Source organism: Euprymna scolopes, chromosome 44 (genome assembly GCF_053919585.1).
Source record: "Euprymna scolopes isolate OS-2025 chromosome 44, ASM5391958v1, whole genome shotgun sequence".
NCBI classification, from domain to species: Eukaryota; Metazoa; Mollusca; class Cephalopoda; order Sepiida; family Sepiolidae; genus Euprymna; species Euprymna scolopes.
Genome location: NC_136525.1, coordinates 52,009,793 through 52,022,979, shown reverse-complemented (window position 1 = coordinate 52,022,979; position 13,187 = coordinate 52,009,793). Strand labels below are relative to the sequence as shown.

Here is a 13,187-nt window from a genome sequence, read left to right as displayed (position 1 = left end):
AGTAACATATTCAAAAATTATGAAAAACAATAAGGTAGAAAATTAATTATTAACGAAAAAAGTTTTCGAATGCAATTAGCAAAAATTGATATTTGCAAAAAAAAAAAAAAAAAAGAGACCAGTTGTAACAAAAGGGAGGTAAATCTTTTTTGAAAACTGAAACTCTGTCGAATTTAGCAAAACTTCATTTTTGCTTATTGTCTTCGAAAATTGTTTTCATTAATAATTAATTTTCTATGGTATTGTTTTTCGTAATTTTTGGATATGTTCATTACTGTGACATGACAATTCAGTAGATACCATTGGTTTCACTTGAAATTCAATGTTTAATTTTTTGAATTTGGCTACAATAACGAATAAGCCGAATTTATTAACTAATGCACGTACCAGTGTTTTCCACAATTAGACCAAACATTAATTACGATATCTGTTTGCAATGTGTCACCAGATGCCAGCATTCACTGTTAACTACAAACAATGAGGAAAATTTAAAAAAATGTCTAATTTACTTATGAAAGTCGAATAATAAATTAAATATGTGAATCTATTTTCCATTTTTCCAAAAAAAAAATTTGCGGCACTGAAATTGACTTTTTAAGTATCTAAGTATCTACATTGTTAAGTAGTGTTGAGTTTCTCAACACCACCCCCACCTGCTTCAGAAGAGAAATTTTTTTTTGTGTGAGGAGTGAAAAAAAAAAAAATCTTAGGACACCTTCAGAGCGCTGCTAAAATTAAGCTTCTCCCTCTCACCCTTTCTTTGTAGAGAAATGACAGGTGATGCCATTTTCTCTTCCCTGCAACCTCTTCCCCACAGAAGAGACGTTGCAAACCTGTCTCTGCTCTATCGTTATTTTCGTGGGAAGTGCTTGTCTGAGCTCCAATCTAGTGTCCCCCCCCTCTTGTAAAGCCTTTCACAAAAACACTTGTCTAGTAACAATCACTATCAACAGTCCTCCCCCCCCGTTCTCTATCTGTGCCAAAATCTGAATGCAAAGTCCATGAACAAAGTTTCTTTCCTAGAACTGCCCGCCTGTGAAACTCTGTTTCATTTATCTGCTTTCCAGCTTTTTTTTTTTCTATTTGGAAATCAACAAAAGCCACTCGACGATAAGGGTTAATGAATGTAAGTTGGTAATGTACTAATTGTTAATGGTGTAAATTGGGTAGTATTTGATTATTTATGGGGACGGGTCACTACAATATGGTCGTCTTCAAGTCCAATGTAAACAAGTTTTTGTCGAGCCGTCTTCTTAAGTAATCAAATTCTACCCAATTTACACCACTGGTGATCACTACGCTGATGTCCATTGTCTTTTGTCGAGTTTTTAACATCCATCATCTTTTTCAATTCAGCTCCAGGTTTACGGCGAAAGATTCTTTGATTCAACAAATGAAATCCAAGATTGAATCCTTGGAAGAATCTTTGCAACAAAAAGAAGGAACGGAAAGTCTTCAAATGGAACTGCATCAAATGACAAACAGGTGCCTCGCAGGTGAGTCATTTGTATTTCTTTTGTTTATATAGAACTTCTCAGAGTTCCATCTGTTTTTTGGTGCCCCGAATAAAGGAGGGATTGGATCTATTAATTCAATCCCGTTCGTCTGTTCATTTTTTTTGCACTTTTCTCAATAACAACTCCTTGAATTTAAAAAAAAATTTTGCACAATCATTAGTCATGATGAAAGTAAATTTTTGCCTGAACCGATTTTCCGAGATAACTCTGGTTGCCCCTCTAGAGGGTATTATAGGGTTAAAATTGCCTCCAAATCGTTTGCCGGTTTGTTTGTTTGTTTGTTTGTTTGCACTTTACTCAATAACAATGCACTTTACTCAATAACAACAATTTTGTGCAAACATTAGTCATGGTGAAAGTAAATTTTTGCCAGAATGGATTTTTTGAGATAACTCTGGTTGCTCCCCCCTCTTCCAGGGAGCATTATTGGGGTAAAATTGCTCTTAAATTGTTTGTCTGTTCATTTCTTACTACTTTTTTCAATAACCACTCCTTGAATCTTTTGAAATTTTGCATCAACATTAGTCATGATGAAAGTAAATTGTTGCCAGCACGGATTTACTGGAATAACTTTAATTGCTTCACTAGTGGTCGTTACATTTATATTGATAAAGTTGCCCCAAAACCATTTGTACGTTCGTTTGTTTGCACTTTTCTCAATAAACACACCTTGAATTTTTTGGAAATTTTGCACAAACATTAGTCATGGTGAAAGTTAATGTCTCACATAGAGGGGGACCCTGCATGCTTGGCTTGTTTTTTTTTTATTATTAAAGCCAAGAGCTAAACTCTCTACATGGATTAGTGAAGCAATTAATGCCTGCATTTGACATTTATAGGTGTTTAATTTCCCTTAATTCTTGTGTTAATTGATGCTGGCCCAGGGGTAATATCTTAACGAATGGAGTCAAAGGTAACTTTGTAACTTGGTTTGAATGCTTTGACCAGTAGTAGTTATCATTTCCTGCACTGATGATTGCGAAAGTATGGAACACTAGTGTCTGTAGGTACAAAAATAATTTTATATATATATATATATATATATAATATATGTGTGTGTGTGAATGTTTTTGTTCTTGATTTTTTAACGATAATTAAATTTGGTATTAGCGTCTTTTTCCTAGGACATCGGGGAAGTAGTTTTCCTTTAGAAAGATTGCCCATAGTTTTTTTTTGGATGTAAACAAATAAATATATGTCTCTCTTTGACAGAATGGTCATTACTGACCAGCCCTGTCATTCTTCACAAATCAGCCAATGTCCATGATGTACTTCACGTTGTCTGGCATTCTTTTATTTTGGTCTTCCCTATCCTCTTTTGCCAGTAGTTGTACTAAAGAACAGATTATTTGTCAGGCCGTCTGTTCTGGCCACATATTCCAAAAATCGTAATTTCCTATCATCGATGTTGTCCAGCAATCTTCGAAATGGTGCGATCTTCTCCAGAACCCATTCGTTTGTATGTTTGTCTACCCAGCTTACATAAAGAAGTCTACGGTAGCACCACAATTCAAAAGCAAGTTTCTTCTTGTTGACTTTCTTCAAGACCCAACATTCTGTTCTGTGTGTTGCTATTGAGAATACCAAATCTTGCAGGAGTTGTTTCTTTGTGCATTGTGAAATGGTTAGCAGCAATCATAAACATATATTATTTATTTATTTTACTGTTTTATAAGTAATATATACATATATACATATATAGTCATCCACATACAGTACTGTTTCGCTGTATCACAGCTCATCAGTGCGGTTAGACAGGCAACTACCTCAAGCCAGGATCGAAACCCAACCGCCCATACGAAAGTCAAGGCCAATCATCCAATCACATCTGCTGTGCGGGCAGTGAATTACCGATGTTTTGACATCGTCCGAATACTTAAGCTCGATTTGTTTACGCAAAGAGCATTGCTTAATACACCAATGGTATATCGTGTATCACTTCTGAATATGCTCAACTCAAGATAAGGAGCATTATAGTCATCTGTTTCGTTGTATCACAGCTCATCAGTGCAGCTAGACAGACAACTACCTCAAGCCAGGATCGAAACCCGATTGCCCGTACGACAGTCAAGGCTTTTATATATATATATATATATATATATATATATATATATATATATATATATTAAAATTTTCCCTAAGGCCTTATCGTCTGACCCTCTAAGAGGAAACGTCAGAATGATAGATTAAAAACTAAGAAAACGAATGAGGGAAGAGGGGAACTTTGGTTTCAGTTGGAAGAACAGTGGAGAAAAAAAAAAAAAAAAAAAAAAAAAAATCTCACTGTTCAGGTGGTTTTAAATCAATGAATATCTCCAACTGATGTCTAAGAATCTTTTGTCTACACAGGCTAGGTCGAGAGTTGTTAATAACTAACGCCTCAATGATATTGAGATGATAGTTCGACCTAGCACTGTATAAAACAGAAAACCACCCATCGGAATATTGATCGGCACACCTATTTATACTCAACAGGTGATCGCCAATGGCAGACTCATGAGCCTGGGAGTGCCCGGATGCTCTCGAAACCTGGTGTAGTCGAATATCCCGAGGGATATGTTGGGATATTCTCATTTCTAATCTTTGGGACGTTTTGCCAACGTAGTCAGCTCCACACTGACAAACGAATTTATAAACAACAGAGTTCTTTTGAATGGTTGGCAAAACATCTTTACGAAAAGAAGAGAAAAAGGTTCGAGTTGTGTAAACTACTCTAAGCATAGTAGCTGGAAAACACCGTTGAGTAGCAGAAGAAATCCTTTTAACAATATGAAGGCCATCAGGACCCAACCATGGTAATTTTAGATAAATGGGACAACGTGATGGACCAATATGTTTACCGCTATTAAATGTAGTAATTTTACGTTCAATAGTAGATTTTATTATATTAATGGGATATCCATTATTAAGAAAAATAGTTGTAATTTCACCAAGTTCCGTATCAAGACGGTTTGGTGAACAAATCATAAGTGCACGATGCGTAAGAGCGCTAATGAGGTTTATTTTTCTAGACTGAGGGGCAAAAGAAAACCAATTAAGATAGAGCCCTGTAAATGTAGGTTTTCTATAAACAGAGGTCTCAAACGTAGTACCAACTTTAGAAACACGAACGTCGAGGAATGGGAGAGAGCTACAGTCTTCAACCTCCATAGTAAATTGTAAAGATGGATGCAGGTTGCAAAGAAGACGAAGAAACTGTTCAGCTTCGCTCCGAGAGGGAAAGCATGCAAAAGTATCATCAACGTAGCGTGTGTAGAATGCTGGCTTAGTAATTTTGGAAAATAATTCGTTTTCCAAAAATCCAACGAAAATGTTGGCTAACGAAGGACCAAGAGGGCTACCCATTGATATCCCATCAATTTGACGGTACATAATGTTGTTGAAACTAAAGGAGACTGATTTAGTAGCAAGTTCCATTAGTTCAACGAAAATTCGTTCAGGAAATTGTGGAGATTTTAAGGGGCCACGGTATAGATAGTCAGCACAAATACCAATGGTTTCATCCAAAGGTATATTAGTAAAAAGACTATTAATGTCAAAGGAAGCCAAGAACTCGGTATTTTTAGATAAAGGTAATTTTTGTATCTGAGATACGAATTGAAAAGAATCAGAGATACAATGGACCGAATAAAAAGAAAGCACAGGTTTAAGAAGGTCAACTAGCCATTTACCAAGTTCGTGTTGTGCAGAACCCAACATAGATAAAATGGGTCGCAAAGGAATGTTGGGTTTATGGACCTTGGGTAAACCGTACATTCTAGGCCTTTGAGAACCGATGGGTCGGATTCTATCATAAATCTCCTTAGAAATAAATCCGCTTTTATGAAGTTGAAGAAATCTTTTCTGGATTTTTATTTCCATACGAAAAGTATCATCATGGCTTAAATCACCCAAACGGAGAAACTTACTTTTATCGTCCAAGATTTGTAACATTTTGGAGATATAATCCGTTTTGTTAAGTATAACAACACCCGATCCTTTATCCGGGCGAGAAAGGTAAATGTCGGGATTAGACCTAATTAATTTTGCCGCTTCAAAATGATATTTCTGCCAAACAAAATCACTAGATTTAGTATTTATGGCAGAAAACCTCCGACCTAATTCGCCCAACTGAATTTTAACACTAGTTAATTCATCAGTAGAGATAGGCGAATGGTGTTTTAATTGAGTATACAATAATTCAATTTCACTAAATACTGAGATTTTATCAACAGAAGGGGGAGGAATGCAAAATTGTAAGCCAGCAGATAAAACAAATTCTTCTGTATTGGACAAAACATGAGAAGAATAATTAAATATATGTTTATCCAAATTTGTTATAATCCCAAACTTCTTAGTAATTAAATTTTTTAAATATTTATCATAAGAAGAAGTACATTTAATACGGGTAAAATTATCACCGATGGATAAAAACCTAGAAAAACGGAGTTTATCAAAGAAAGATAGTTCTTTCCAAACCATGGCCCAAAGAAAAAGGTGTTTACTACATAACGAATTATATGTATCAGAATTAAACAGGACTTCATCTTGTAGGAAAACACGTTGAACTGCCAATGTATTTCTACATTTAATTTTAGAAATACAATGGCAGATATAACCGGGAGCAACATGATTTAGGCGGCAAGATTTAAGAAATTCCATCCTACACTTCAAAACGATTAACTTATTTTTAATACGTATAACTTTGTTTAACGTTTTGATAAATTGTGAGTTGTACCGACCTCGAAAATATGTAAGTAAATTTTTGGTACAGCAGAATGGAAGGAGAAATTTCAGAGGAAACATAATTTAATTTAAATACCATGGTATTTTTGGTATTTAAATTAAATTATGTTTCCTCTGAAATTTCTCCTTCCATTCTGCTGTACCAAAAATTTACTTATATATATATATATATATATATATATATATATACTTTTATTATTGTAATATTTTATCTTATCAGGTGAGCAAAAGCTACAAGAATTAACTGGTAGCCATGAATGCCTCAGACAAGAAGTCAACCGATTAGAAGCCAATGCGGACACTCTCAAATTCCAGTTGGCTGAATGTGAGGCCAAGTCAGACAAGTTGGATTTTTGCATCGGACAACGTAATGCACAGTTGATTGAACTGCAGGAAGAGATAAACAAGAAATGTTCAGAAGTTTGTCAACTCGAACGAAAGGTAAAAGAAAAGGTGCTTGTGTAGAATAGTGATGTTTTAAACCAGATTTATTTAACAATTTATGATTGATATTTTTTAATTTTAACCATTGGATGTAAAATCTCTCTTGTCATGTAAAAGTCTCTTGATTTGAAACTGCATGTGTCCGTCTCAAAGTGTCATAGCCGACCACCCCTCCCTCGACTTCAAAATCCAAGTGTGATCAGGGTGATCTCCTTTTTTTCCATCCAAGGGAGATAACTATTTTGTTAGGTTTATCCTATCAGCTATACAAAAGGTTTGTTGGTCCCCCTGATGTATCTGGGAGGGGGAGGGTTGTTTTCAGTGGCGTTCGTGCGTTTGTTATTCCGGACGATTGCCAGATAACCGTCCATTAGTTTTTCCTGAAATTTTACCACAAATTGCCTTTCATTAAATAGATGGGCACAGTAAAAAAACTTTTTTTGCAAAAATTCCGGTTGCACCCCCAGGGGCTCAAAAGTGGTCAAACATGCCCCAAAATGGCCAAAAATGACATGTTTAGCCCCATAACTTTTTATCCACCCATTAGATTTTTCTGAAACTTGGCCAAAATGTGGAGGCCATTGTTTTTAATATAAATCCAGTATGGGTGACTCTGGCAAAATTCTGGTTCACGTCCCTGGGGACTTTCAGTGCTAAAAATGTTCCTTTTGTGTCTCTTTTTTAATATTTCTCAACAAAACCTAAATATGTCTGACTATATAGTGGGTTTTCACAATGGTCAACTCAAATATGCATGTGTTAAATCCTGAAACTGCACTGTTATCCATTTACATTGAGATTCAGTGTCCCCAGGGACTCAAAAAAGGTTAAAAATGTCCCAAAATGACACTTTTTGCCCCATAGCGTTTGATCAATCTATTAGAAATTTGGCCAAAATGTGGAGGCCATTGTTCTTAATATAAATTCAGTATGGGTGACCCTGGCAAAATTCTGTTCACATCCCCCTGGGACTTTCCATGCCTTTTTGGAGCTCTTTTTTCATATTACTCAAAAACTTGATATGTATGTCTATATAGTGGTTTTCCATGGTGCTGAATTCAAATATACATGTCTTAAGGCATGAAACTGCACCGTTTGTCCATTTTCACTGGATTTCGGCATTCCCAAGAGCTCAAAAAGGGGTCACAAATGTCCCAAAATTGCAAAAACATGACACTTTTTACCTTATAAATTTTGCTCCATCCATTAGATTTTTCTGAAACTTGGTGAAAATATGAAGGCAACGTTGGCCCTTCACACTTCTCACATTCATCATTTCTTCACTATTTTTTGTGGCGTCATCTCATATGCAACACCAGAGGGGGACCATGCACGAGCGGCTTTTTTTTTAATTAAGCTGGATTCTGGACTAGTGGATTCCATGAACGAAGCTTCTTTCCTAGAACTGCCCACCTGTGGAACTCTGTTCCGCTGATCTGCTTTCCAGCTGACTACACTATTGTCATCTGCAAGTCCAATGTAAACAAGTTCTTATTTAACCGTCCTCCTAGATAATGTAATCATACCAAATTTCCACCATAAACCATTATTACGCTGTTGTCTTAATGCTGACCATACACGCGTTAACTTTTATCCTCGAGTGGGCTCTGGGCCTTGGTATGAAGAAAAAAAATACAAAGTGCTTGTCTATAATTCCCCTTATATTAAAAAACAAAAATAAATTTAAAAAGTTGTATCATGTACGTACCCATGACAGAAGGAAAAATATCATATTCCAAAAATCATGTAGATTGATCGAGCAGTTTTATTTTTCTAAAGAAAATGATTTTTAAGTGAATTTGAGGTTTTTTTTCCTATTCCCATCCTCCCAATGTTAAGAATGGCTTTCTAAAAGTTTCAATTATTTGGAATTATATTCCCATTTTCCTTCAGATTGTTTTCAAGATGGTGCTGCAAGATTGTCGCTCGTAGTTTAGCTTTAAAATTTATTCTCATGGCAGGTGGTCGACTGAACTTGCTTGTTTCATTCGAGATCAAAGGAAAAATATCATATTCCAAAAATCATATAGATTGATTGAGCAGTTTTATCGGCTTGTTTCATTCAAGATCAATAGGCTTTATACGCATTGTTTTATATTGGTCGTTTCTTTTTTGTTTTTTTTTGTTTTTTGCAGCTCCGGAAGAAGTCTTGTGAGGTTACCAGCCTTGAACAACAGCTTGAAGAGAAAGTGACCGACTTCAGTGGTCATCTGACAAAGTATAAAGGCATCGAGGATCAGATCAGGTCATACGAAGACCAGCTTGACCGGTCGACAAAAGAATGTACCATTCTTAAGACGGCTTTGGAGAAAATGGAGAGGGAGAAAGAAAAACTCATCCAGTGTCATTCGGCAAAACTTGAAGAACAAAATAAGCAAATTGAATTGGTAGGTACCAAAACAGAAATTTGTTCAGATGATCACATTTGAATGGATGTGTGAAAAATGTAGATGTCATATTCCAAAAATCATATAAATTGATCCAGTAGTTTTATTTTTAACTAAGAAAATCACATTTTTTTATGAGTAAGCAAAGAGGGACTGTCTTGCATCACTATTTTGAAAGAAAAAAGAAATCAAACAAAGGCAGGTAAGTTGATAATAATTCTAGCTTGTAATGCTAATGATTTCACATTAACCACTATAAATCATTTACAAATGATTTTCTTTTTAAAAGTAAAGCTACTGGATTAATTTATGTGATTTTTGGAATATGATATTTCTGTTCTGTGACAGGTACGTACATCATAAAGATTTTTCTGTATTTTTTTAAATTAGGTTGAATACTAAGTTATACGGTCCTGGATATGACCTTAAACGATATCCGATGATGAGGCCTCAGTTTGCAGGCTTTGGGGAGTGTGGAGCCACCCATTAATTGCCATTGCTCCGAGATCCACTCTGACCCGGACTGGTAGTATCTGTTAGGGTCCCAACTATGGGTTAAACAGAAACCGACTTGAATAAAAAAAAAAAAATATATATTCTATTAAAAAATTTTCTTCAAAATAACTGGAGTCATACCTGGTCCCAACTACGGGTTAGATAGAAATCGACTTGAAAAAAAAGAAATTCTATTTAAAATTTTTTCTTTAAAATAACTGGATTCGGCATTAAATAACCTGAAAAGTGTTGATATGCCATAAAACAAAAACAACCAACCAACTAAATAAGAACCAAAAATCTTTCATTTTTTTTTTGTACTGGTGCATATTGTTAACCAAACATGTAAATATTGGGCATCAAAGAAATGCAGCGGAAGTGGTAGAAGAGAGGATAACCAGTTTGTATACAAGAACAAGTGTAAGACAATAGAGACGGATGAGAACTCAGATGTGGAGAAAATATAACTGGATGGCAGGCAATATATTTTATATAATAAAGACTATGATTGAAAAAAAAAAAAAACTGTAAGATTCTTTTTATAGATGGATACACGCAGAGTCGCACTGCTAAGTTTTTACTACAATTCTGAATTTTTGAGATGAGATATGAATGTTTGCATTCTTTTAATTGTTCGGACAATTATTTTCATCTTGAGTGTTATCGGTATAATATTTCGGTCGTTGAAACCTACGACCTTTGTCGGGTGTAAAAATGCATGTTTTTGTTTTCAACTAAAGAAAAAAGGGTTAGCTCTGTATTATAAGAAATCAGATCGTGAGTTTGAGGGTTTGTCCGTAAATTATTAAAAAAAGTCAATTTTCAGGGGTCACTAGGGTACTTTCTGAGACTTTTTGATGATTCCATTTTTAGGTGAATCCTTTTGCTAATTGATTAATATCAGTGAAAAAAATGTTTTACGAAACTATGGATAGACATCCCATGCTTATTTCGTCTTTTTAGAGAAAACACAGTCCAAGTATCGAATTTAACTACATTTGAAATATATTAATTACAAATTTACATACGGGGGGGGGGGGAACAAGAAGAAATTAAAAAAAAAAAATATGCCCAGACCAAGGGAGATAATCCCCAATAAAAAAGCCTTTTTTTTTTTTCTTAGAGTTGCCTCCCTTGTACTGTGGGCTACTAAGCGGTCAAAATGAAAAAATTAGTATGTGGGAATCATCGAATTTTTGTCTGTCAACTGTTTCATGAATGCGCATGCGTGAATAGTTCTCATGGCAGATTACTTATGTTAAGAAAAAGTAGGTTTAAAAACACTTTTTAAAGATTATGTCAAGCTGGTCTAATGGTTATTGGGCTTAACTCACTGTTTCTAGGTTTTAGTTTTGATCTTAGCTTGAGTATTTTATTTTATTTACAAGAAGTGAATGGTTTAGACAAAACACAATACTCACATGCACAGGTCTCAGTTTTTGTGTGAATTAAAATGCAGTAGAACCCCAGGATACAGCAATGAAAATACAGTATATAATGCACATGTACATAACCAGATAATAATATAAATTACACCGTAAGGCGGAGCAAATACTGCAGCTTTATACTATATAAAAATAGATAGAACATCAATTCTATAATAATATATATGAAATCTGCAAGAATTAAAATATATTAAGCGTATTTTACAACCTGGCTATGCCGGGCATCCCTGCTAGCTTAGATAAATACTTTTGCAGCTTTAACAAAAGAGCTACAATGATATCAGAGCGTCTGCATTTACACTGAATATTTACAGAATGCAAACATCAATATATTAGATATGAATCAGTCCGCTGTGGAATTTCCACAGGTCTTGCTAGTCTATATAATAATATGCTAAACTATTTGTTTGTATGTATGTTATCATGTTTTTAATTTTTTGAGATGAGGATTGATTATTCATACTGCAGTAGAACCCCAGGATACGTCATTGGTAATAAAATGCAGTACAGTATATAATACACATGTATATAATCAAATAACATTATAAATAACACCGTAATGTGGAGCAAATACCATAACCAGGGTTCAAAAAAACATTGTATTCCATATCGTAACCTGAAAAAATCGTATTCTCGGGCCACCGTATCCCGGACTTCTACTGTATAAAAACGTAAAACATCTGGCAACAACCACAATGCTGTTTCATCTCAGCGTGGATATCTCCTTCATCTCTTCCTCTGGATGTTTCATTGTTTCCCATATTGACGGCTGATGAGGGGGTGGGGAACAAACATGTTCATAAGTACAGTAAAACTCTAGGATACAACATTAAAAATTAGTAACAAAATACAGTACAGTATGTATATAGTCTAATAACATTATCAATAACACCGTAAGGCGGTGCAAATACCGTAACCAGGGTCCTGAAAAACATCGTATTCCACATCGTAACCTGAAAAAAAAACATATCCTAGGGCCACCATATCGCAGGATTCTACTGTATAATGTTTATGCGTATTTTATGACCGGGCAACACCGGACAGCCTGCTAGTATTAAATGAAGTTTGTTTTATTTCTTTGATCAATTGGAAGTGTCCTTAATTTTTCTAGTTGCAGGGAAACGTTCGGAACCAAGAAGAATTGAACAGAAATTTATCGGAACAAATCGATGCGTTATCGCAAGAATTCCACATAAAAACAGCTGAACTCCAAGATATGGAATTGGAACGGAACCAAACAATACAGGTCAGGAATTTCACAGTTTTTATGTGACCCAAAATATTATGTTTGTATTTTTATTTATATAAATAAAACTTGGTGTTATTAGTGCTCTGGAGGCCTCCATGTGTAGATCGGTGATCTTTCACACACCACATTTCAGGTGAAAACATTATTACCTACTTATGTGTCGTATTGAAATTAGTATAAATTCCAAAAATTACGGAAAATAAACCAGTAAAGAAAGAATTACAAGAAAAAAAAAATAGGGTGCTTGTTTAGATTGGTGATTATTTAAATCAACACATTTCAGGTGAAAACATTGTTACATAGTTATGTGTCATTTCTCTGCAATATAGATTAAATTGATTTTAACCAAAATGAATGACATTTCTGGATTTTTGAGATGAGAATTGATTATTCATATTATTCAGAATCCCTGAACTATGATTCTCATCTTGAGTGTTATTTTCACAATATCCCATGGCACAGTGGATAGAGCACTTGGTAAAATTCAGTTGTAAAACATTACACTCTTCTGGAAGTTGGAGGTTTAATCCTCAGTGCCAGTGACATTCAAAATGCAATTGCAAATTATTTAGAACTTTCTTTCATGGCTGACAGAACGAGAACATGCTATCCCCGTGGATTAAATAAAGGGTTCCATTCAAAATTCTGTCGAGAATCCTGAGCTTGAATTTGCAAGTTCAACAAGATACACTTTAAGAAAATCGGAGGCTACAAAACGTTATGAAAAATAATACGCAAAGTTGAGAACAGTGTATGATTACCGATTCTGAATTTTTTATTAAAATTTTCAAAATATAGAGTTGCTTTTTTTGCATACATGTGTCGGACTGACACACATAGATAAAAAACAAAAAAAAAACATGTAATATGTACATATTTTGCCTTGTCTATGTGGGGGGGGGCAGAAATTATCTATAGATGTTAG

At 34.8% G+C, this 13,187-nt stretch overlaps 1 protein-coding gene across 5 annotated transcripts in view; it reads left to right on the top strand.

Moving 5' to 3' along the window:
• Positions 1-13,187, top strand: part of LOC145268610 (uncharacterized) — a 142,714-nt gene that overhangs the window by 42,263 nt on the left and 87,264 nt on the right. For all 5 annotated transcript variants that reach the window (XM_080124062.1, XM_080124063.1, XM_080124064.1 and 2 more), the window contains 4 exons: positions 1,357-1,496; positions 6,463-6,683; positions 8,822-9,073; positions 12,125-12,259. In XM_080124062.1, coding sequence (XP_079980188.1) covers positions 1,357-1,496; positions 6,463-6,683; positions 8,822-9,073; positions 12,125-12,259 — 748 coding nt within the window. The remainder of the gene's footprint in view (positions 1-1,356; positions 1,497-6,462; positions 6,684-8,821; positions 9,074-12,124; positions 12,260-13,187) is intronic.